The sequence below is a fragment of the Acinonyx jubatus genome, chromosome D3 (genome assembly GCF_027475565.1).
Source record: "Acinonyx jubatus isolate Ajub_Pintada_27869175 chromosome D3, VMU_Ajub_asm_v1.0, whole genome shotgun sequence".
Classification (NCBI taxonomy): Eukaryota; Metazoa; Chordata; class Mammalia; order Carnivora; family Felidae; genus Acinonyx; species Acinonyx jubatus.
This window is the reverse complement of record NC_069392.1, coordinates 31,769,528-31,795,571: the sequence shown is the minus strand read 5'-3', so window position 1 is coordinate 31,795,571 and position 26,044 is coordinate 31,769,528. Positions and strand designations below refer to the sequence as shown.

The 26,044-nt window shown below is 45.1% G+C and overlaps 1 protein-coding gene across 5 annotated transcripts in view; it reads left to right on the top strand.

Annotated features, from left to right (window-relative positions):
• Positions 1 to 26,044, top strand: part of GNAL (G protein subunit alpha L) — a 150,412-nt gene that overhangs the window by 39,834 nt on the left and 84,534 nt on the right. The window contains exons 1-5 of one of the 5 annotated variants that reach the window (XM_053206743.1): positions 3,934 to 4,264; positions 4,863 to 5,109; positions 5,372 to 5,444; positions 6,143 to 6,197; positions 6,301 to 6,420. In XM_053206743.1, the coding sequence (XP_053062718.1) occupies positions 4,968 to 5,109; positions 5,372 to 5,444; positions 6,143 to 6,197; positions 6,301 to 6,420 (390 nt within the window). In that variant the 5' untranslated portion in view covers positions 3,934 to 4,264; positions 4,863 to 4,967. Of the gene's footprint in view, positions 1 to 3,933; positions 4,265 to 4,381; positions 5,110 to 5,371; positions 5,445 to 6,142; positions 6,198 to 6,300; positions 6,421 to 26,044 lie in introns of those variants that run through there. The other 4 variants (XM_027068456.2, XM_027068455.2, XM_053206742.1 and 1 more) reach the window with 4 other exon arrangements.

Genomic DNA, 26,044 nt, shown 5'->3' with positions numbered 1-26,044 from the left:
TTGTTAATTACACTTCTACCGGCACCTCCTTAAGGGGGAAGCAAATGGTGTTGGTCCTGCTGCCACGATCTTGAGTTCAGCTAACCAGAGAACAGGTGCGGTTTCTTTTTTGTTTTCATCACGTGCCAGGTTAAATCAGAGGGTCGGAGGCAAAACCAAATTTTAAAGTCACTATTCAAAAGTCACAAAACTAAGTGTAAAAGAAATTTAAATAATTAAACTTCCAAATGCACTCAGACTTGAGATACCCTGTCTTAAATATCAACAAGAGTGAGGAAAACACCACTTTGTTTGACCTTTGTCCTTCTGCCTCAAACTCTGTGCCTTCTCAGTTCTTCTTGGTGAGCCCAGGGCCTTTCCCAGCCTCGGAGGCAGGCGCAGGCGCTTCCCTGCCCCACTGCCACCCCCTCCTCTCAGGGCAAGCAGCTGCAGGGCAGCCCTTAGTCTCTGCAGGTGGGTGTGCGTGCTTCTTGGTGAGGGCGATGCTGCTGCATAGCTGTTGCCTGGCAACAGATGCTCGCGCTGCCTGCGCTCCAGGTTACCCTGGGTGCTCCCCAAAAGCTCCCCTCCTGCTGCCGCAACAAGCCAGCTGGGATTTGGGATTCTGATCCCATGGTTTAAAACACAAATGAGGATTCGCTTCCCAGACCAGACTAGAAAAAGGCCAGATGATTGGATTTAAAAAAAACAAAAAAAGTGTCTTGAACTCCTACCAGACTAGGTAAAACTGGCTTTGTTGCATCACTGTATACGGACGTTGACTTTCTATTTCCGAATGTTTAGCAGTGGACTGTGGGCACACTGTACCTCGTACAGTGCAGATATCGCAGCCAGGACACAAAGGTTTATATCCCAGATACACCTCTTCCTCGCCCTTCTAAGCTTCTGGAAGTAATCTTGGCAATAGTTCCTTACTGCAAATGCTACACAAATTACTCCATGGGAAGGATTAGCACAGTGCCAGAAATCAGTGGACAACTAGTAGAAGCTATTTTACAAGGATTATTATTATTTTTTATTACTATTATTATTATTATATTGATATATTAACTTCTTGGGTGTATTATGGCATATTTTTCATCATACCTGTTCACGTGAGTCTGTCTGAATTCCAAATATAAGAATTTATCGTTAACCCTGTTTAATGATAAACTCAGGCATATTAAAATGTTTAAGAGCTTATTTGAGCAAAACTTGATTCAAATCAGGCAACACCCCATCTAGCTGATGGAAAGTAGCTCCGAGGAGCAGTACAAAATGAAGACTTCCATATCCAGCCGGGAGCGGAAACAAGGCAATTACACTAGGTTAAAAAGTGGGTTGGTTATTGCAAGGTTCCTTGCCATTAGGAGATGACAGGAGTGTATGAGGCAGATTATCTAACTAGTGCTGATCTGGCGGTTCCAGATTGACAGGTTTAAGATTTCATTTCTGGTAAAGTCAAAACTAACTGATTCTCAGTTTGGTGATGTGGGGCTTAGCATAAGGGACTCCATTTTGGACCTGTTGTCTTGTCTTGTAACAGCCTTAATTCTTAGATCTGAACAAGTGGAAACTTTTTGCTGTGTTTTTAGGGTCACCGAATTATCAGGCTGCCTTTAAAGTGTGGTTTAGGGGTTCTAACTTAATTTTCCCTTTATAAGTTTCCATGGGATTCGTTTTGAAACTTTTTCTTCCAACTAACAGTTTCTAAAAATCTTGGCATTACGAAAGTTGGCAAATCCTTATAAACATCCCACTACACTAAGCAATTTTTACTTACCTTTTCTCGCCTCCCGACTTCCCCAGTAGCCACAGTACATGCCAGGTTGCTGTTGCCACGTGTGAACAGTTGTGTTAACTTGAGGTGTGAGGCCTGGCAACAGTGATAAATAGTCCCCTTACACAACACGAGAACTTTCAACCTAGCTCAGAGTATAGTATAGCACTGGAAGTTTGCTTTTGTCGAAAAGAATAATTTCGACATGATACTAACCTGGACAAGTACTCTCTGGACTTAAAACCTGATCACAAAATTCCTTTCATGAGACCCCAGACTTTGAGCAGAGTTATCTCTGGCTTTCATGAATTCATTCATCCATTCCATGAAGGTTCCTGGGGCAGGCAGCTCCTGCAGGCCGAGCCCTGGACTGGATGCAGGTGCTGCATGTGTAAAGGACAGACTCAGAACTGGCCCTTGTAGAGTCGCCCATCTAGTGAACTGTGGGGAAAGCTACAAATAAACCATTACAATGCAAGGAGCTGGTGAGAGGATGCAGCACAGGGAAGGGGGCCTAAGCTGCATGTGGAGGGAGTGGTGAGGCTGGAAGGATAATTAGGAGGTGGCCGAGTGAAGAAGGTATTCCAGGTATTCCAGAAAGAACTGGCAGGTGGACCCAGGGATAAGCTAGGGTGTTCAGGAAGTACAAGTAGTTGGAAGGAGAGGCAGGGCAGCGCTGGGAAGGGGAGAGACTTGAGAAAGCTGTGGCCACAGAGTTTACATCAACCCAGCCTTGAAGGATCATGGTCAAGCCCTCATAGGCGACGGGAACATGGCAGATCTGTATTGTCACCGCAGCAACATGGTACCAGCACTGGAGTGAGTGAGCAGGAGCCATTGCTGAAGTCCAGGTTAGATTCGTGATCTAAGACCATGGCAATGGAAGATAGGGTGGAAAAGACAGGACAGATATTTAGGAAACAGACTCTTTGGGACACAGTAACTACTCGGGTTTGCAAGAAGGAAAAGGAGTCAGGAATGGCTCCCATGTTCTGGTTTGGAAAATCAGAGGCCCTTATCACAGAGAGGAACAGGCGAGGGGTGTGGGGGTAGGCTTAGGGGAGGAGCTCAGCCCTTGGCAGGTAGAAGTGAGGATCCCTGTGAGGCATAGAAATGGAGGTGTGCTTGGGGACGGCGTTGGACAAGCGGGTGAGCCGGGATGGAGATGTGATGTGGGCATAGAGCCGTGTGCACAGACTGTTGAGGATACAGTCAGCCCTTCCAGGAATCTGTGCAAGGGGAGAAAGAGTGGTGGGGTCTCAGGCACCTCCACCAGGCAGGACATCAAAACCACAGGACAAGACAGTCTCAAGGAGGGTCAGTGCCAGCTCCCTGGAGAGGTCAAAGAAAGTAAAGACCTAAGTTCATGAATTTAGTGCCTGGGAGACCATTGAAGACCCTAATGAGAATATTTTCAATGTTCTGAAATATGCTGAATATCTTCAGTAGGGAGGTGGGCCAAAGCCAGGCTGCCAGGAGCTGAGAGGTGTGAGCAGGAGGTAAAGAAAGTCAGGCCAGAGTCAGATGGCCCTTCCTAACTCTAGGCTGCCATGTGCAGGAGGGAAAATGGTGACACTAACAAGGAGCCTGAGATGTAAGGAGGTGCTGTTGGTTTTGAATAAGGCAGAGGTGAATACGTTTGTCCACTTGAGGTTACAAGCCAGCAGAAAAGGGGAGGCTGAGGAAAGAGGGGAGAGCCAGAGGAGAAGAGACAAGTGGACAAGTGAAGCCGGCTGTGCCCCTGGGTGCAGGCTGCAGAGGAGAGGGGGCAGCAGAGCAAGGAAAACACCCCACACCCACCCACCCCAGCCGTGGTGTTTGCTCTCTGTAAAGAAGATCAGGCCTTGGTGAGAAAGGGAGAAATGTAGGCTGGGAGGGAAGAAACTGGGGCATAGAAGACAGATGAACAAGGCCATGTAAAAGAATCTGTGTGCCGGCCTCACCGAGCCCTAACAGCGCTGCATAAGGAAGTGATCTGGGACCTGGACTTCTGGGTCGCCTCTTTTGCCATCTTTCCCTCAAATCCAAAAAGTCGACTGCAAGACTGCGGACGGACCGTCTCTGGGAACTCGAACTCAGCACAGCGAATGAGAGCATAGTCCGGTCTCCTGCCTTCATCAGTTCCACCGCTAAGATGCCAAGTTCAAGGCCATGAAGTCTCCTAGGGAAGTAGTAGAGCTGTTCAGAGAACTGCGAAGGAGAAACGGGGGCTGGAGATAAAGACAAGAGGCTAAGGGAGGCGGCAGCGTGGGTGCGCTGGAATAGTCTAGAAAATGAACGAACAAAGGCGGTGTGACTGGTGAGCCTCTTACAGATCCTCCTCCCTGATAGAATATGCATGATCCTGCGCGAGTCCTCGCCCGCCTGGGAGCAAGGAGGCGTCCGAGACAGCGGCGGGGAGCGCACGCCCAGACCCATTCTCCCGGGCTCCGAGTGCGAGAGGGCCACGCGGGCGCGGTGCGGACCCCGCGCGGGTGAGCGTCCCGCGGGGCCGGGCTCCTAGAGGTCAGCTCCCGACCCCTCCAGCTCCGTTAGCGCTAGCGCCCCTGCCAGATCCTCGCCAGCAGGCCCAGCTCCCCTTCCCGGCCGGGCGGAGGCGCGGGGGTCGCTCGGAACCGGGAGGGGGCGCGCGTCCGACGGCGGAGGCAGCGCGGAGCGCCAGCCGGCCGCCTGGTGCCCACGATCGCCCTTCGGGGACCCGGCGACGAGTTCCGTCCCTCCGCGCCGCGGTCGGCCAGCAGCCCGCGGGGCCCGGGCATCTTCACGGTCCCGTTGGGCGCTTCCCCGCCGCGCAGGCGGGGGCGGGACTGAGCGGGGCTCAGCTCGGCGGGCTGCGCGGGCGCGGAGACGCGGGGCGAGCGGAGGGCGCTGCGCCATCCCGGCTGGCTCCGGCAGAGCTCGGCGCTCTCGGCCCCCGTCTCCTTTCATGCCATGCTGTTTGTCCAGCAGAAAATACTAAGCCTTTACCTTTAAAAAGTATTTATTTGGCTCCGCGAGTCGTCCTCGCATCCTTTTGAGTTAGGAGTTTGCGGTGGGCAGAGGGAGGGAGACGGAACGCTTGTTCTGATCGAAAAACACCGAGAGACCAGAGCATCTCTTTCAGCAGCGAGGAGGAGAAGCCGTCGCAGGATCTACACACATCTACAACTCTCTATTGCTTTTTGTGCAAATTCCTAACTCTGCCCGAGGTCCATCCAAGGGGGCAGGCATGGGGTGTTTGGGCAACAGCAAGACCGCAGAAGACCAGGGCGTCGATGAAAAAGAACGACGCGAGGCCAACAAGAAGATCGAGAAGCAGCTGCAGAAGGAGCGTCTGGCTTACAAAGCGACTCACCGCCTGCTGCTACTGGGTAAGGGCGGTGGGCGCTTGGCGGCCCCGGCCCGAGCGGAGCGCACAGCCCAGAGCGCAGCGAGCCAGCGCGGGGGCCGGGCGGGCAGGGCCGGGAGGGGGCCGCGCGCACCGCCGGCGACCGGGGACCCGCTCCTCCAGCCAGGAGCTGGCGCGTGCTGGAAAATACCCACGCTGGGTAGGGTAATTGCTGTCTGCGTTGTCGGCAGCGATGGCAACGGTGTTGGGCTACAGATCACAGCAATCTTTTTGTTTGTTTGCAGGCGCTGGTGAGTCGGGGAAAAGCACTATCGTCAAACAAATGAGGATCCTGCATGTCAATGGATTTAATCCTGAGTAAGGAACGATCGACCAGTTTTGCTTTTGCCTCCAAACTGCATGCGAACTTTTTCACTTCTCTCTAGCTTCCCCCAAAGTGCTTTCTTTAAACAGTTAATTTGATCACCGAGCCGACTTTTGAGAGGGAGGAAAAGAGAAGCCTGTTGTTGAATTTGTAATATTTAGCCTAATCCTTTTGGTGGTGTCTAGTTCAAAAAATAAAATAACTTGCTTAACAAAATATGACTTATTAGATGTTCTTGAGGTATTTGTCTGTGTTATTAGTTTTGCTCTGAGTACACTTAACCAATATGTCACTAAATATTTTTCTCTATATCCTTTGTCTGCTTCTATTTCAATTCCTAACTATCAACATATGATAATTCAAATGAAATGTATTTACAAGTGTAGCTGTATAGCTTTTATATGCAGTATTCATAACCACTTTGCTAGGCTATGTGTAGCCTGCGTAGTTGTATACAACTATATATAGTCTGTAACGCATGCATTCAAGTTTGCTTAGAGTACAGATTAGAGAAAAAGCATGTTTTCCTTTACCAGTTAAAAACTTTGCACCTTTTGTCTTGGGGGTTGACATTGACCCCCAGGAAAACCAGTCTAGCCCCATGCTGCAGCTGGAAGTTTAAAACCCCACATCAACTGATTCAAGTGAGTGCTAAAAGTGAACTAAATTAATAACAATTCTCTTCATATAGGGAAAAGAAACAGAAAATCCTGGACATCCGGAAAAATGTTAAAGACGCTATTGTGGTAAGGGCTTTTTAAAAAATGTTTGTTTGGTATATTTTAGTTGTCATACACGGAGCCTCAATGTTCTATTTATCCATATACTTTTTTCTTCATTCCATTTTAGACAATTGTTTCTGCTATGAGTACTATCATACCTCCAGTTCCACTGGCCAACCCAGAAAACCAGTTTCGATCAGACTATATCAAGAGTATAGCTCCTATCACTGACTTTGAATATTCCCAGGTAAGTAAATCCTTCTTGAAATATTTTAAATGGTTCAAGAGAGACCCATTTTCAATGAGATTGCTTGAGAATCAATGCTAACCTTATTTTATTCTTGACATGCTTTAAAATCTAGCTCTCTGCCTAGAGAAATGCTTTCCTTCATAACAAAGTATTAACATTTGTTAAAAATGTTAAAGACGATAGGGTTGTAAGAAACACTCTTATGAATGTATTCGTGAGGTCGGTAATCAGGAAAGTAGCATACCTTTAGGAAAATATTGATAGTACTTTTTCCTATATGTATTTCTAAATTAATAACTCAGCAGTTTCCCAGATAACCAAAGAATAGAATTTACGTAAGCAGAGAGAAATACTTATGGTAAGTGATCGCTTCCATGGGAATAGTAGAACAGAATTCAGGTCACTCTTACGATGCGCATCCTGTAGCTCAAATGAGAAGAGAATGCATGCTGTAAATAACACGGATCCCTTCTGAGTGTTTATTCTATGATGGAAAAAGGTAGTTTGCTTCACATCTGCAGTATTTACGGGCACTTTCCTAACCAGTGGGTTGGCAGTATGGCTCATGTGAAAGGGTGAAATAAATTGTAATTTTCTTTTCTTTGGTGTATATGCATATTTTCAAAATATTGTTATGTGGTAATTGGATTAAGCATGTGTCAAAGGAAAATATATTTGTTAAATTTCTCAGAAACTCATCTTTCTTATAGCTGTGCCAAGAGAACATATTTGTGCGTGCACCTGTGTGTGTGTACGTGCGTGAGTGTGTGTGTATGTGTGTACGTTCCCAACAGTAACAGAATTTCAAAGTTTTCATCACCCGGTGTAGGGCTCTTGCGGCATTTTTCTTTCTCAGAGTCCTCTCTTCGAAGGGAAGGTGATGCAAAAAGCAGTGTGTACAACAGACACTGTGTCAAATGCTCTGACCGAAGTCTGGGCCCGTGTGCACCTTCTAGCCCCTACCTTGTCTCTTCATCGGAAGCATCGTGTCCTATAGGCTTTGCAGCAAGATGGCAGATAAGGATTACCCTTTTTTAAAGCTTTTGTTTGCATCCTTTCATTTGATTTTTGCTTCTGATAAGCATTCCAGTGTAACCAGTCAGAGCTCTAGAATTTCTAAAAGGGAGGGTTAGAAGTGGCAAACTGGCTAGAAAAGGGGGCTAAGGTGTCTGGCACAGCAGGAACGCTTTTTTACTGAACTGTGTCTTTTTTATTTTTTTAATTATTTTTAACGTGTATTTATTTTTGAGAGAGAGAGAGAGAGAGAGACAGAGCATGAGTGGAGAAGGGGCAGAGAGAGAGAAGGAGACACAGAATCCGAAGCAGGCTCCAGGCTCTGATCTGTCGGCACAGAGCACGATGCGGGGCTCGAACTCATGAACCATGAGATCATGACCTGAGCCGAAGTGGGACATTTAACCGACTGAGCCACCCAGGTGCTCCCTGAGCTGTGTCTTTAACTGGATGGCTTAGAGGGGGTAAAGGAGATGATGAGGGAGGAGCGTAAGGGGTAGGACCAAAGCAGTGATTCAGCCAGCTAGAGCTATAGGGTGTCCCCTAGTACTCTGCGACACTGTATGTATCGAAGAGGGCCCCCAAAACTACAAGGTCCTAGCTCAAATCACAGATGGTGTTCCCATGCAACTTCAGATTTATACATTCATAGACATATACTTGAATTCTCAAGTCTGTCTGGGCATGTTTGCTTGAAAGTAAGTAACATAAAATATCTCCTATATCATTCTGACTTAGGAAAAAAAGTGATTCTTATCATGTAATGAGGAATTAGAATTAAGGTGTGTTAGTCACATGTTTTTCTTCTTCACATGATAGGCTCACACCTGATAAGGGATTTCATATTCAATGCCAAGTTCAGAAACAGTAACTCCTGAGGGGATTACTAAGGAATCCAAAGCACCTAACCTGTGAAAGTGTTTTTGAGCTCTATCGTGAATATTTTTAATAAAAAGAGAAAACTGAAGGACCCATTTCCTTTGAAAACATGTATTTTCACATAGGTGTATTAAGGCTACTTAAAAATAAGTATCAGAAACCATAATTCATTACAAATAAAATAAAAGAGAATTAGGACCCAACAGTTCTGGGTTGACTGGGATGAATGCAATTATGCTCTTTCAGAGATAATCCTTTCTTTCTCTTTCGGTAGGTTTTAAACCTGACATTCTTTTGTCTTATGTGCCTATGGTGTGTCAAATGTGATTATGTTTCTAATAGTCTACATTTATATAAAGAAGGAAATTAATACCTAAACATACAACGTTCCTTCTGAAGATTCCATTTTTATTTTAATGTCCACACATTTTTCAGTAACATGTATTCTATCATGCTCTGAAATAGTCATCACTTATATTACTAACTTGAATAGTTCTTGGATTCACATTTTGATGATCCTCACTGAGAAAGATATTAAGATATTGGAGAAAATTAACTTTTATTTAAAGAAAATATATATTATTGTATAGGCCATAAAAGTGGAGCTAAATCAAGTATCTTAATAGTAAATACAGCGCAAATTCATTAAATCTAGGACTTTTTGAGATTGGATCCTTGAGAAAGTCTTTTGGTGTCACAAGTGAGGTCTTAGGCTCATTTTCTTGTAGATAGAAAAGGATTTTATCATGAAAAGTTAATTTCAGGGTTCTTTAAGAAGGAAAAATCAGAATATACATTTAAAATTATATGAGATTGCCCATTATCATGAAAAGTTTAGCCTTATCTTGAGGTGTCTTAAGGATTTTCTCTAAGAATATTACACTTAAGTTTACCTTTTGGCTTTTTGCTGTTCATATTGCCTTCCATTTGGATGGCAGCTGAATTACTTGAAACCTAAGTTTTAATAGAGAATGCCGAGGTGGACAGGGGATGGCATCTCTCCAGCTAACAGTTGTTCTGGAGAGGTGGGGGGTAAGGGAGAATGTTCAGGGCCAGACCTCCCAGATCTGTACTGATCTGAAGGGCCTTTGGAGAGGAGTTACATGCTCTGGTTGTGATTTATCAGGACCACTCTGGCTGTAGGTGGAGAATGAATAGTAGGAAGCCAAGACTGGAGAGGGGCAACTTCAGGAAGCTATTGAAGCAATTCAGATGGGAGATAACGGAGCAGCCTGGTGTGGGATGGTATTCACTGATAGGTGCCTAGTTAGTTCTTTTCTCATGCATACATCCAAAACTTGTCTTTCTGTGGACTGGGGCCCGTCCAGGAACCCCTGCGCTAGTTAGGACCATGCCTTTGCCTCCAGCTCATCTACACATGAGGTGATTGAAAATTGTTTCAGCTGATGACTGTGACACATTCCCCCTTCACCTCCCAAAAAACTCTTAGCACAATACCAAACCTAAATCAATTAATTAAATTGAATTAGTAATTTGTGTGGTTCCTTTCTTCTTAAAATGTGGGGATTTTATTAGCTCTTTTAAAATTGTGGCTTGCTAGGTTTTTTTTTTCTAAGGGGAAGCTGATAAATAAGGTTCAAGGAGAAATGTGAAAGCAGTCTGATGTGTTGATCTGTCATTACTAGCTGCTATTTCCTAAGTGACCGTTTTATCGGAATTATAGGTCAGCATAAGCCCGGAGAGCAGGAACTATTCTGTCCTCCCCTCCCAGGTAAAAGTACACCAGGAATTTGGTTGAAGAATAGGCTGGCTCCCTGCAGAGCAGAGGGGTAGGGCCCGGGGAGCTGCCCACCTTGGGTCTTAGATCCACCACTCTCAAAAGACGTGACCCCTGGCAAGTGGCCTGCCCCTCAGTGAGAACAGATGTGGGAGCCAGACTTCCTGGAGCGGCTGTTAGGAGGGTGCACGGAAGGGCTGAGAAGCATCCGGTGCTGAGGCACCCTTAGCTACTCCTGACTGTGCGCTTGTCCTGTGTCCTGTGGGGAATGCGTGCAGAATTCTAGGACTCACATCGCCCAGGTTAGTGGGCTAGTGTTTTTCTAACCAACTGAACTCTTTGATCCCACCACCCAAAAAGTCTTTAAAGCCCACAATATATGTCAGGTAGGAGTAAATTTTCTGTCTGGAGCCCCAGCTGCAGTACCCCCCTAGGTCCCCAGCATTTGCCCTCGAACCTCATCAGGGCCCTCTGAGCCCCCCAGCACTGTCAGAAAATGACAGGCCAGTTGTGTTAGCTCCCAGGGAACAGGCTTCTCCCCTGGCTGTCCTCCTGTCCTCTCCCCCAACAACTCACACCACACAGCTGGGTACACGGAAAACAACTCCTGAGTGCCTGTTAGAATATAACACAATCCTTTGTCCACTCCACTAGGGAGCTGTGGGTGTCACAAGTCAGGAGACTGGCCACCTGGGCCATCACGCTGCGTTACGGAAAGGAAGGTTCCCCTCCATACAACGAAACCGTGAACCCTCGCTTTCACTCAAGATGACATTTCGATCCACGTCCCAGGCACCCACCCTGTTCTTTGCCTTTTGAAGGAGTGAGGTTTACTTTGTGTTGTAAAAGAGAAGGGTAACATGAGGAAGTGTAAGAAGTGGGAACTACCAGTATGTGTTCCACAGTAAACCAGAAACTCTTAGAAATCTGTATATATGGCATCCAAGAGAAAAATCCTCTTGGATAATTTCAGATGTGATTAATAAACAGGGATTACTGCACGGGGGCGCCTTGGGCACACCCTTCCCAGATCTCAGCCGCCCCTGGTGTGGGGAGCCGCAGGGTGGGGAGCTGACTGCCCTGAACGGGAGCCCAAGGGGAGAATGGCCTCGTGGGGCTCAGGCTGCGTCTGTGCTTTCAAGGGCCAAGGCAGGGCCTAGAAAGAGCATCCTCCTGGGCTAGGAAGTGGACAAGGTGCTCCAGAGACTCCTGTCCAGGATCTCGGAGACTGTGGACTGGACAGTGTCCTGATCTTGAGGGAAAATACTGGGGCCAGACCACCTGGGCGAGCAAATCACTTTGTTGCCGTCTGCCTTTTCTCAACTGTGAAACAGAGGTGATCACAGTACCTACTGCATGAGGTCGTTATGAGGACTGAAGCAGTGATCCGGCATTGATTTGGTGCCAGCCCTCCTCACCGCAGTCCTGCCCTGGTGGCATCCGATGAATGCTTAGCTGCCTGCACACTGTCAAGTCCTCTCTGGGTGCAGGGGGGGAGACGACTGAACCTTCTCACTATTCCCCCACCAGCCAGCTGCACCCTGCAGCCCTGTTTTGAGCCAGCACCTATAAACCGTGTCCTCTGTCCACGCCAAGTGCTGATGTCCCCAACACCTCACAACATACCTGGGAGGAGGTGTCTCTAATTATCCCCAAAGAGCTGTCAAGCCATCCACTGGCCCTGACTGCTCAGGAACCCTGGCCTGAGTGTCTCCTCACAGCACAGACGCCCCGGGGGCAGGGGGAGCTCCTCCAGGCACTGTCCCACCTGGCCTCTGTCACTCACAGCCCCCCGCGTCTCAGCCGTGTTCCTCCTACTCCATCTTACCTCCAGTCAGATTTTCTTGAAGTGACTTCCGGCTTCCTCCGTTACCACCATCTCTGCCCCTCTTGGTCCTCCCCTTCCGTTCTGTGCCTTGCCTAGCGACAGGTTCTCTGAGGCCACCTGTAACTGCCCTAGATTTGCCAGATGTCTGTCACATTTTTCACCTTCCTCCCTGGGGCTACAGTGTCTGCTTGGTTTTGCCACACGTTCCAGCAAGCTTCTGGCTAATTCTTGTAACCCGGTACTCACCCCAACACACCCTTTCTAATAATAGAGAGATGAGCTGTATCCTGAAGCACCCTCTCCCTCCGCAAGGGAAGTTAATACTGAAATACATCACATTTCAAGAATAGGTTCCTCCTCAGGAAAGTTTTCAGCATTAGACTTTTGCTAAATAAAATATTTTAAATGTCCCAGGATGTGTTTCTCTAGTTTAAAAAAAAAAAATCCTAGAAAGATTATTTCTTTAAGTAAAGAATAACCATTCTTTCTCTCACTTGCACCCCTGGATTTTTTTTTCCTTTTCTGAAGTTTGCTGGAAGTGGTGAGTGCCTATGTCTCAGAGCAAGGCTGCCATATTGATTTTACAGGGCGTTATCAAAGTCATATTTTAAAAACCGTGGTGTGTGTTGAAAATGGACTGTTGGTGAGGCCTTAGAGACTATCTAATCTGAGAGTCCAGTTGAGGAAACGGCAGGAAACGAGGGAAAGAACTTGCCAGGGAAGCAGGGAGTTTCATGATTTCCCACTGTGCGTGGAGTACCCTGGCTGTTGGCAAAGATGGAACATGGCTTCCCTTTCTCTCCAGAGAGAGGCCTTTATAACAGAGTGGTCTGAAGAGCAGTCTTCAGTGGGACAGCATTGATGACCCCCAAGGCTTTTTCTGCCAAAACTGAGTGTGAAGGTGCTGCTGAGGGGGAAAGATGGATGTGCAAGAGGTTACCTTAGCTCCTCTTGCTTCTTCAGTGTTTAGTCAACACACTTAAGTGTCTGTGGATACCAGGATGAATAAGGAGCGCTACTTTTCCTCTAGACGCTTTTATCCTCTAGAGGGAATACAGACTTATGAACAAAGTGGATGTTGTTGTACAGTGCTACACTAGAGATCTTTATGGGGAGCTATTGGGAGTGTGTGGGGGGGCCCCACCTGACCAGCTTCATGCTGAGCTGAGGCCAGGGGATTTGGGCCTCCTCCTCAAGGTTCTGGAAAACCATTCACTGATTCTAGTCAGGGAGTGACAAAATGTAAGTTGTCTTTGGAAAGACTACTCCCGAATCCATTAAGAGGCCACTCCTGCATGTCTGCCTTTGCAAGGCTCTCTGAGGGTCCGTCTGCCATTGGGCAGAAGGCACTCCCCCATCAGAAACCTGCTTCCAAGCCTCACTTTGCTTGTGTCAAAATGCTAAGGACAAATGGAACCCCCATACTTCATTTTGCACAGCTGGTATAAAATGAAAGGAATTGCTATTATTTTAATAAAGTATTTTGGTTAGATCCATCGACAAGACTAGCGCTTCAGTGAGGATGCTTTTTTAAAATTCCATTTTTGGCGCGCCTGGGTGGCTCAGTCGGTTGAGCGTCCGGCTTCGGCTCAGGTCATGATCTCACAGTTTGTGGGTTCGAGCCCCACATCGGGCTCTGTGCTGACAGCTCGGAGCCTGGAGCCTGCTTCGAATTCTGTGTCTCCCTCTCTCTCTGCTCCTCCCCCACTCATGCTCTGCCTCTCTCTCTCTCTCTCTCTCTCTCTCTCCTTCAAAAATAAGTAAAAACATTAAAAATAAAAAAATAAAAATAAAACAAAATTCCATTTTTTTTCTTTGAAACCGTATCATAAGGGGCATTCCTAACAAGTAACTTTTTATTTTGCAACACTTTTATTTTTTTTTAACATGTATTTATTTTTGAGACAGAGGGAGACACAGCATGAACGGGGGAGGGGCAGAGAGAGAGGGAGACACAGAATCGGAAGCAGGCTCCAGGCTCTGAGCCATCAGCCCAGAGCCCGACGCGGGGCTCGAACTCGTGGACCACGAGATCGTGACCTGAGCTGAAGTCGGACGCTCAACCGACTGAGCCACCCAGGCGCCCCTGCAACACTTTTAATCTTACCCCCAAAATGCAAAAGTAGTACAAAGAACTTCCAGGCACTCATCACACAGATTTACCAATAGCTAGTTGGCCGTATTTGCTTCCCCCTTCTGTCTACACTAACACACATTTTTTCATGAACCATTTGAGAGTTGGTTGCAGGCACTGTGTTCCTTTACCTCTAAATACTCCAGTGTGTATTGTGATGAACAAGGACAGGCACTTTGATAAGCACAGTATGGTTATCAAAATTAGGAGATTTAACATTGATTTGGTCTTGTTTTGTAACCTACAAATGTTATTCAGTTTTCGCCACTTGTCCAGATAATAACATATAGTGAATAATATAGTGAAATTACAGTCGTCGTCTTCGTCGTTGTCACCATCATCATCGTCATCATCATCGTGAGAACTCTGGTCAATAGTCCAATCCAGGATCAAGCACTACATTTCATTTCCATTTTTCCTTTATTCTGCATCAGTTCCTCAGCCTTCTTTCTGTCCTGACCTTGACAAGACATTAATTTTGTGGAGTGCCCTCACTGTGACTCATCTGATGTGTCGTGACCAGATGCGATTAACGCTTTGGCAGCAAAAGCCCAGAAGTGACCTCGTATCCTTCCTAGTGCATCACGGATGTTACCGCTGAAGCTCTTAGTGAAGGTGGGGTCTGCTGCCCTTTTCCTCTTTGTAATTCCTACGTCTGTTCTAGGGATGTTCTTTTTGAGGCCATATAACTACCCTGTTCTTATCAAAACATTCACACTCTGATTTTAGCAGACTAATACATTTTACCCACAGTAAATATTTAAGGGGGCAAGCTGTTACCAATTTTTTTGATTCTCTCTACATCCTACAGTGAAAACCAAATAGAACGTAGATCGTGATGCTGCTCTTCACATAATTAAAAGGCCATTATTCTGTGCTCTTGATAATAAAAGCGTGTGGAGCAACCTCTCGTCTACAACACACCAAGAAATCCAGGCTTGAGCCCACAAGGCAACTCTTCCCTAGAGTGTTTTTCCTTACAGGGGACACATTTTCAAGGGTCACAAAATAAAGCAACACATTTTTTTAACTCCTTGAGTAAGATGTCATGGAAACCTCCAATCCTTTGAAAGCGTGAGATTTTTGCTGTCAAGTCTCATCTCAAATTTTGATACGTTGGGAATTTGTCACTTGGCTTACCAAAGCAGAAGTTCACTTCGAAGGACACTTGCTCTTTCCAGGAGCCTATGACATTTAAAAATACCTTAGCATTAGAGCATATTGTCCTTATTGTTGCTAGTTTTATGTAACTGGGAGAGAAAACATCTTGAACTTTACGGCTCTCTCTCAGGAAATGGTGGAAGGAGCAGACAAGTAGGCTATACTTATGTCACATTAAGACTTGAACGAGTTGACACGTGTGGTTTGTGAGAAAGGTACACTGAGGTTTTAAGAGGCAGAGCAATGACTTTACTCCTGAAAAGATTCCTTCCAGACACTGATTTTTGAATTTTTTTAGCTTTGCTTGAGAACCTCATCCATAATGTGTGGGGTTTTTTCCTCACCTCTTAAAATACTCCTGTACATTTTCTGTTCTGCCTTTCTTAACAGCATTGGATTAAATTAAATCCACTGTATGCATAACATTTTCACTACACAAAGCAGTTGCATTTTTTTAAGTTGTATTTGTATTTTTTTGAATAGGAAGTGTTTGTGTATGGCACAAAGTCCAAAAGATGTAAAAGGGTGAAAAGTCTCTCTCTTACTCCAGCCCCCAGATACCCAGTCTCACACCCAGAGACAGCCGGCGTAGCATAAAATTCACTTAGGGCCCTCAGAAAGCAGTCCTTTTAACGTCTTTTTATCTCAGAGTGGTAGTCACTTACAAAACACAATTGCAGTTAATCTTTTAAGTGTGGGGAAAATATCTAGCCTGAATTGCCAAGTGAATGTTTTTGAAATAAAATTTGACATTAACGAATTAGCATTAAATTGTAAGGAAATGGTTTTGGTGCTTAGATGAAATGCCAGAGTACTTTGTTATGAAAATATAGGAAAATTTTATTAGGCATCCATGTTTTATTTATTCATTTATTTATTTTTTTATTTTTGCTTTCAGAGTAATAGTTTTCTTTTTTTTCTTTTCTTAATTTTTTTCAAACAATTTATTGTCAAGTTAGCTCACCTACAGTGTAGGCTTGGCTTCAGGAGTAGATTCCCGTGATTCATCACTCACATACAACACCCAGTGCTCATCCCAACAAGTGCCCTCCTCAGTACCCGTCACCCACCTCCCCCACCCCCATCAACCCTCAGTTTGTTCTCTGTATTTAAGAGTCTCTTATGGTTTGCCTCCCTGTCCGTTTATAACTTATTTTTCCTTCCCTTCCCCTGTGGTCTTCTGTTAAGTTTCTGTCTTTCTCTGACTGACTTACTTCACTTAGCATAGTTCACTCTCCCAACAACGTGGATAGAACTGGAGGGTGAACATCCATGTTTTAAAGTGTAGAAGCCACAGCCTTCATCCCTCCGAGGGGTACCTTACAGTATACAGTTAACCCAAGTGGAACACCTGGAGGGCATTTGACCTTTGGGTTCTGGGTGGCTAATAGCCTGTCAGAGCGTTTGGTAGTTCTCTGGGGCTATTTCTCTGACCATTTCCTGTCGGGCCGTGTGCCCTGTCTCATAGGAGTCTCCCGTTCATTCTGTACCCATCCTGTAGTATTCCTTCTTGGCTTTAGGACGTTCTGTCCCTGCCACACTTCCCAGTCCTTGAAACTTCTGCATTAGGAAAGACCCCTGGTTTCCTCCCATGTGCCACGCTTACCTCCATCCGCACATCATACGTGATCCCTCCTTCCCACCAGCTCTTGCTTTGCCACCTGCAAAACCTGCCTGCTGTTTCTTAATTCCTCTGCCTGAACAACCACGATTCCCAAAACACACTTTGGGTGCTATTCGTCTTTATTTAAATACTGATTTGCCAGAGGTTCCTTTTGAGTACTTAGGAAGTTCTCAACTAATGCTGAGTAATATAAGTAACTAAAGAAAGGAGTATTTGCCCCTTTTGAGTTCCTCCGATTAGCAAGGCTTAAACTCACTTAGAAAGTGGGTTATGTGCCATGATTTCAAATCTTTACCCGTCCTTCTTATTTAAAGCTCACACGTCATAGTCGTGTTGTGTTTTGCCAATAAACGTGTATTTAGTGGGGGTAGGAACCATTGCCTCCTTGCTTGCCATGGCATTTGCCACAGAGTTCTGCTCCAAAATGTGTACTGTGGTCACCAAGGTAATTGCCGCACACTCAGCACTGTACTTGGGACCGTGAGTTATGCAAAGTTACACAAAGATTGTAGCCTCAGGAAACCTACGACTTAGTGAAGAAACAAGACGTATGTACAGCAAGCTATGGTATGTGCTATAGAATTAATGAGCCACACAGTGTTGTATAATTTAATGCTACCTCCTGCGGGATAGACTAGAGATTCTGTAGCCACTCAGAGAAGATTCCTAAGGACAGTAGGGCTCAGACCACAGGCTTCGTGTGGTGGGGCTACTTCCTGGGAGAATAGTGTTTTCATTAGCAGAGCAGCAAGAGCTACAGACCGAGTTGGGAAAAACCAGCCTAGCTGAAGTCAAGGTGGGTGTTGAAAGGAGATGGAGAGTTAGGGAGACAGGACAGAGGCTGCCAACCCAGCTGGAACACTTACCATTCATTTTATTAAAAAATCGGGCACACTGTGGATTTGGAACAAGGCTTCTGGGAGACGGAACAGAAGAATGCAGACAGGAAGAGACATTGGCAGTCCACGGAATCACACGTGCACTCACTTGGTCAGGAAGCACACGCCCATCACAAAATCAGGATCCATCTGCCAGTGTAGCTCCTTCATTGTCCTGACGGACTGTGGGAGCCATGAGCTTGGCTGGAGCCTAAGGTGAGCCCAGGGTCTACCGACTTGGCTTCATGGTGTTTAAAAAAAGAAAGAATGTCATCTTTTAGCTTAAGTAGTGAAATCACAGTTGTGGCAGTCAGTTTGTTACACATGCACATACTTACTTAGTGTTTAAAGAAGTGTTAGTAGTCAAAACTATGTTCAGGCTAATTGTGTTTTTTTCATTCTATAAAGCATATAAAATGTAGGAAGAGAAAAGATAAACAGCCACTCATTTCCATTTGAACTTGCTTATCCCACATTGAGGTGAAATGAACCTTACCAAAATCTTGTTTATCCTACGTATTTATCCACATACACATCTAAAACACACACACACACACACACAGGCTGAATCATGCACAAAGTATTATATAAGTTGTGAACATTGTTTTAAACATATTACACTTATGGGGCGCCTGGGTGGCTCAGTCAGTTAAGAATCCGACTCTTGATTTCGACTCAGGTTATTATTCCAGGGTCATGGGATCGAGCCCCATGTCAGGCTCCGTGCTGAACATGGAGCCTGCTTAAGATTCTCTCTCTCTCTCTCTCTCTCTCTCTCTCTCTCTCTCTTTCCCTCTGTTCTTCTCCCCCACTAATGCACACACACCCTCTCTCTATATAAAATGAAATAAAATAAAGTAAAATAAAATAAAATATTACACTTAGTGCAATGATAATTCTTCAAAAATATCTGAAAAGAATGAAAACTTTTCACAGCAAAAACTCCTTTTACAGTTCTCTCTGGAAAAGGAAAACAGACATTTTCTCCTTATTTTTCCCCCTTTTTATTATCATCCATCGGATAGGCGAGTGATGTTTGGTTTCAAAAATGAGTTTTACCATCCGTGATTCTTGATTGGGTTCTAGAACCATCTACACAATCTCAGTCAAATGAGTATTTGTAAAAAACAAGAATCGCTACTTGAGTTTTTATTTTAATCAAAACTAATGTTAGCAGTTTTATGGAATTATTACCAGGTTTCATTTGTTTTTATCCGTAGCAGCATATTCATTACCCTAAAGAATACCTTTAGCGAGAATACGACTGATTTGAGAAATTATTGGGAGAACCCTAACCCCTCTTTCTCAAGCTTCCTCTCCTTACCCAGTCTCCTCTAAATTTTTACATTATTTAAATGTTCAATTGCTTTGCATTTTAAATGATGACATATCATAACCAAGTACTCGTTTTTAAATTTCTTTAGGTTATTTAAAATAATTCTTAAAACGTTGTATTTTTATTTGTTTTGGTGAAACTATGTAATCACTTACCCAAGAAACTCAAAGGACATCAACTGGCATCTTTATCTGCTTGAAAGAATTAAGCTGATAAAGATGATCATTGTTAAAAGTTATCTTTAATAAGTAGTACATCATATCATGTGAATTTCTCTCCTTTACCAGAGGGTAATTATCTTTCAAATTACCCATTATCAGTTTTCTCCGAATAAGCGTTCAATACAGTTTTTCAAGAATGGTTACCTGGTATGTCAGGAACTGGGGTAAACACTGGAAATGCCAAGGTACATTTTTGTGTGTCCAGAAGGAGTTTAAATAAACAACTAGGACATGTTGAGGTATGTTGTCTATGCAGAAGAGGGTCGGATTGGCCAGTTAGGGAGCGGTTGGTGGCGGCCCTGTCCCAGGGAAGGTGAGACCTGGATCAGACCGCAGAATGAGCGAGTTTGGCAGGTAGACCAGGGATGGAGGGGAGTGGTGCCAGAGCACCTTGTACAAATCGTGAAACATCCTCGGAGTCCTGCTCACAACAGGAATCGAGAAAGAGAGTCTAGCCCTGCAGAAATATCCTGGTGAGATGTTCTTAGAGTCATGGCTGTCTTGGAGCTGAGTTCTAAGTAATTCAACTGGAGACTTTTATACTTACTCCAGTGTAAGATTTTATATTGTAAGGGTTACGGTAGAAATAAACAAAAACAACTGCACAGATAATAGAAAAGAATTACAAGAACTTCAGAAAATGTATGAGCTTCATTGAAAAGATTGCTTTAAATGGTCCAAGCTGATTTCACTGAGGATAAAGTTGAAACTACTTTCTATTTAAGCCAAATTATTTTTCATGAGACCAAGAAATTTGGGAGATTAACTCTTTCCAGGGTGTCTGTTTCCAGTACTTGCTCTGTACTCGGCACTACTCTTGTCCCAATAGATCATGGGTCATATGCAGTTGACTTCTTCACTTCATTTTGACCACACCTCCTTTACTCCTTTTTTTTTTTTTTTACTATTTCTTTTTGAGAGAGAGAGAGAGAGAAACAGAGCATGAGTGGGGGAGGTGTAGAGAGAGAGGGAGACACAGAATCTGAAGCAGGCCCCAGGCTCTGAGCTGTCAGCACAGAGCCTGACGCAGGGCTCAAACCCGTGAACCATTGGATCGTGACCTGAGCTAAAGTCGGACGCTTAACTGACTGAACCACCCAGGCGCCCCATCCTTCTCTCCACTCTTATTTTGACTTCTTGATTCTTAGCATTTCAGCTGGAAGCGGACTTAAGTGTGTCTAGTCTAGCCTTAAGCGTGAACTTACTTTATAGATGAGCAAGATGTGACAGCAGAACCTTAAGAGACTTGTCTAGGGTCTTCCAAATGTGTTGACCCAGAGGTCAAGCCAGGACTAGACACAGAGTCTCCTAATTCCTCATTTGCTTTTCATCTTATTGGCTTCATTATGTATGGTCCAGATCTGCATTTATATAGAAGACTTGTATTACCTATTAGATTGAATAATAAGAAATTGCCAGTAGGACGACATCAAACTAAGAGGTTTTTACACAGAAAAGGAAACCATCGACAGAACAAAATATTTCAACGAAATGAAAAGGCAACTAACTGAGTGGAAGAAGAGATTTGCAACTGAAATCACTGATAAGGGGTTAATATCCAAAATATATAAAGAATTCACACAACTCAACACACAAAAAAATTTAATTAAAAAATGGAGGATGGGGTGCCTGGGTGGCTCAGTGGGTTGAGTGTCCGACTTTGGCTCAGGTCATGATCTCACGGTTTGTGGGTTCAAGCCCCATGTCGGGCCCTGTGCTGACAGCTTGAAGCCTGGAGCCTGCTTAGGATTCTGTGTCTCCCTCACTCTCTGCCCCTCCCCTGCTTGTTCTCTCTCTCTCTCTCTCTCTCTCAGAAATAAATTAAAAAAAAAAAAGTTAAAAAAAAATAGAGGATTTGAATAGACATGTCTCCAGAGACATCCAGATGGCCAAAAGACACATGTAAACATGCACACCACCACTCATCATCAGGGGAATGGAAATCAAAACCACAAGGACATATCACCTCGTACTTGTCTGAATGGCTATTACCAAAAAGACAAGAAATACCAAATGTTGGTGAGGATGTGGAGAAAAGGGAGCCCTCATATACTGTTGGTGGTAATGCAAACTGGTACAGCCACTATGGAAAGGGGTATGGAGGGTCTTCAAAAGGTTAAAAATAGAACTACCCTATGGTCTAGCAGTTCCACTTCTGAGTGTTTATCTGAAGAAAACAAAAACACTAATTTAAAAAGATACTTGCACCACTGTGTTTATTGCAGCATTATTTACAATAGCCAAGATACGGGAGCAACTTAGGTGTCCGTGAATAGTTGAAAGGATAAACTGTGGAATATTACTCAGCCATGAAAAGATGAGATCTTGCTCTTTGGGAACAACATGGATGGATCTAGAGGGCAGCATTATGCTAATTGAAGTAAGTCAGAGAAAGACAAATATATAACTTCACTCACATGTGGAATCTAAAAAACAAAGCAAATAAAACAAAACAGAAACAACTTACAGATACAAAGAACAATGTGATGTTTGGCAGAGTGGAGAGGAGGGAGGTGGGGGGGGGGAACGAAATAGGAGAAGGGGGTTAAAATGTCCAGTTGTAAAATAAATAGGACAGATTATAGGAAGAGGAATTGCCAGTATGCGGCCATTTTTGACGTACAATATGCAGTTTCCTGTGGTTTAACCTTACGGATTGAGTGTCGCCGACCAGCCTTCAGTCCCTTATATGCCCAGGGCCCCGATGAGGGGCACATCAGTGGCCAGGTTGCAGCAGGGCAAGGTTCTTTCCTAAGCCTTGCAAGGAGCCTGTGGGCCAAGAGGTGGCAAATCCTCCCGTCCCCCCTCCCCTTCGGTGTCCCTGTTTCCCCCGCCCTGATGCATTTGGTCAGGGCTGCCTCAGTGCTTATTTGGTCGACGTTACACATCCTTGGTGGCTGAGGATGTGACATGTTTGCTTGTTTACAGTCGTAACAGCGAGAACTTCAAGCAGTCAGTTTAAAGGATTTTGTGTGAAGTCACCCTGAAAGAGTCTCAGTACATGTTGGGGGTGGGAGATAAATAGGATGGTGTGCTCTGTGTAATCAGTCTCTGAACTCATTCCCTTACTCAGCTTAGTATCCTTTCTTCAGGCTCTTTTTTTTTTTTTCTTGAAAAGAAAGGAAGCAAAATTGCACCAGAAATCTAATTATAATAGCTCTACATATATAGTTCCATTAAAACAGGGGTGCCTGGGTAGCTCAGTCAGTTAAGCCTCCGACTTGGGCTCAGGTCATGCTCTCATGGCTCATAAGTTCAAGCCCCATGTCGGGCTCTGTGTTGACGGCTCAGAGCCTGGAGCCTGCTTCAGATTCTGTGTCTCCCTTTCTCTCTGCCCCTCCCCCACTGCTTGCGTGTGTGTGTGTGTGTGTGTGTGTGTGTGTGTGTGCGCGCGCGCTCTCTCTCTCTCTCTGTCTCTCTCAAAAAATAAACAAAAACCACAATTGTATGTGAGTCATTTTGGTGACTAGAGGAAACTTTCCTTAAATGTTATGGAGATTCTTGTCTTATCTCTATCGTCTACTATATAACCTCGGGTGAGTTAAATGACATTTCTGTGCTCAGTTTTCTCATCTGTAAAATGGGGATAATAATAATAATGCCTACCTTGTGATGGAAATGAAATGCACTAATGCATCTCAGTGCTTGCCACTGTGGCTGGCACCCTGCAAGCTTCCAACAGATGTTAGCTGTTATCTAATCGCCTTTCTGGTGGCATTTATTTGACGTTGCCAAGTGCCGAAGCTTTGGAAACTTCGCTTAGGGATTTTGCTGTCAGATACCTGTGCACCAGAAACACGCAAAGTACTGTTGCTCTCGGCGGGGAGGTGGGGAGACGCTGCCCCCACTCTCTCCAGAGAGACAGTGCAGTGCTTGGGATCCTTGCTGAATTCCTGAGACCAGCAGGGCCCTCGGGAGCAGGGCGATGGGAGCTGTCACCGACATGGGACAGCGCCTGTGCACCCCCCCCCCCCCCCCCGTCAGATGCGTGCATTGCGCACAGGATGCCCGGCACTTCTGGGAGCCGCCCCAGAGCCAGCGTGGCTCCCAATGAAGGGTCAGGCTGTGCTGTGTGCAGAGGACTGTCTCTCTTCTGTACCTTTTCAAGGCTTGGGGTTGTATGGGAAGAGCTAAAAATACTATATGCTGCAGAAAATGTTTTCATCTGGAGTAAATTATATAGTTTAGATGAAAATATAAGAAAAATCAAATTGGAATCTTAAAATGCATGATACCCAACCAAAAAAATTTTCTGCCCCTCACTTTTCACTTTATTTTATATATATATATATATATATGCATATCCATGTATATATATATGCATATATATGTGTATATATATGTGTTTATATATATATTTTTAGTGATGTTGATAACTTGAGCTGGTAGCAATGAAAATAACGAGTAACGCTCATGCAACTCTGCACGCCAAGTGCTGCCCCAGGTTGTGTGTCCACAGCAGCACTCTGGGGTGGCCGCTGCTCTCCCACTTCACACGTGAGGACACACAAGCACAGAGAAGCAGGTGACGTGCCCAGGTGGCCATGGAGCTGGTGGGCACGTGGTTCAGGTCAGGAACCCAGGGGGTCTGACTCTAGAGCCCGTCGTGTCACCTTCCTGGGCTCAGGGACTGCTGGTCCACGTCACACGCTGAATCAGCCTGATTTCAGCCGCAGGGTGTGACTTGAGCAGGGTGTCCCTCATTTTGATCTTTGTTTTCAGAGTTGAGGTCGATGAAAATTGGTGACTCATTTGTACGTCTCAGAGAAGACGTAAGCAGTATGTGAGCGGGGTCCTATATCTGACTACATGATAGTCTGTCTGGGGGTGGGCAGGGTCCCCCCAGCCGGGGCCATCGTTCACTTCCTCATCTGAGAGATGACAGCTCTTCCCACAGCACAGGCCTGGCTGCTTTCTCTCAGGAGAGCCCAGTGTGTAGGCAGAGACCTCCTGCTGCATCTGCCCTTGACTGGGGCTTCTTTCCGGTTCTTGATCACTGAAGACGAACCTTCTGCCTTAAAGGAACCTCTCTGTATCATTTCCCCACTCTGAGAGAGGGGAATAGCCAACTGCTGACACTCACGGTGACGGCGACGGTGGAGAGGGTGGCCAGGCTGGGTTTGCTCCAAGTCCCCATGGCTTAACCATCCTCACATGAAAACATCTTCAAGCCATTGGTTTGGGTATCGCTGAATACTTAGCTTTGCAGTACACACCATTCTGAGGTTGTACGTGGATTATCTCATTACACACACACACACACACACACACACCTCTATGAGGTAGCCACCATTACAAACCCCGTGAAGTGGATGAGGGGGTTCAGTGGAATAACTGGCCCCACATCACATAGCTCATGCTTGGAGGGCTGCTACTTGCCTCTAAAGCCTGCACTCTAAGCCTTAACGTCCAAGAGTCTGTCTACGACTGAAACCCTAAGCCTGTATCAGATTGGAAATTAAGAAGGGGCACCTGGGTGGCTCAGTGGGTTGAGCGTCCGACTTCAGCTTAAATCATGATCTTACGGTTCATGAGTTCGAGCCCCACATTGGGCTCACTGCTGTCAGCTCAGAGCCCACTTCGGATCCTCTGTCTCCCGCTCCCTCTGCCCCCCTGCCCAAAATAAATAAACCTTAAAAAAAAAAAGTACTACAGGGGCGTGTGGGTGGCTCAGTCAGTTAAGTATCCAACTTCAGTTCAGGTCATGATCTCGTGGTTTGTGGGTTCCAGCCCCGTGTGGGTTTCTGTGCTGACAGCTCAGAGCCTGGAGCCTGCTTCGGATTCTGTATCTCCCTCTGTCTCTACCCCTCCCCTGCTCATGCTCCGTCTGTCTCTCTCTCTCTCTCTCTCTCTCTCTCTCTCAAAAATAAATAAACGTTAAAAAAAAAAAAGTACTATGAGCAACTGGGAAAAAAGACAGAAATGAGTAGAACATATGCATAAGAACTCAAAAAACAAATCCTCTGAGGCATCCTATGTAGGAACAGATTCCCTTGGGTGTCACTTGTCTGTGTCAGATACAATAATTGATACTCATAATCTATATCCTGAGTCTTTAAGAAGCAAAAAGTGAAACACCAGACTTTTAAGAAGGCAAGGATATATGGACTGCTTCAGAAAGATTTCTATCGAAAAGTCATTGATATGGGGAAAATATGTTTTGCTGAAAAAGTTAAACCCATGAGTATCTAGAAATCTTTGATTTGGATTGATAGGCTGTTTGGAATCTTGTTAACTGTTGGTTTACCTAAGGTTTAACTATAATAGTTAACGCCCAGAGAGGAGAGTCTGGATGGAAGTGACGTATAACCTATCCATCCGTTGTCATGGTCTAGTGATGTCTAAAAATCAACAGCTTTGGTTTCTAGAATTGCTCTTTGTTTATTAGAATCTGTTTTTCAATACAGTTCTGTAGGATTCACATTTTTGCTGTTTCATAAGCTACTTTTCTCGTTCTTAAATTCAGGTACCCATTTGATTTCTCTAGCCACTCTTGTTTTGATTATACAAAATGTTATTTAGATAACAACCTTATTCTAATTAGCTCATTAGGAAAAAAAATTCCATACTCTTGAGAAAAGAAGTTTTTTTATGTAAAGAGTATGTTAATGAAGAGAGGGTTCACATTTTTAAAAATTCTTTTAGTGTTTATTTATTTTTGAAACAGAGAGAGCGTGAGCGGGGGACGGGCAGATAGAGAGGGAAACACAGAATCCCAAGCAGGCTCCAGGCTCTGAGCTGCCAGCTCCAGGCTCTGAGCTGGCTATGTGGGGCCCGAACTTGTGAACTGTGAGATCAGGACCTGAGC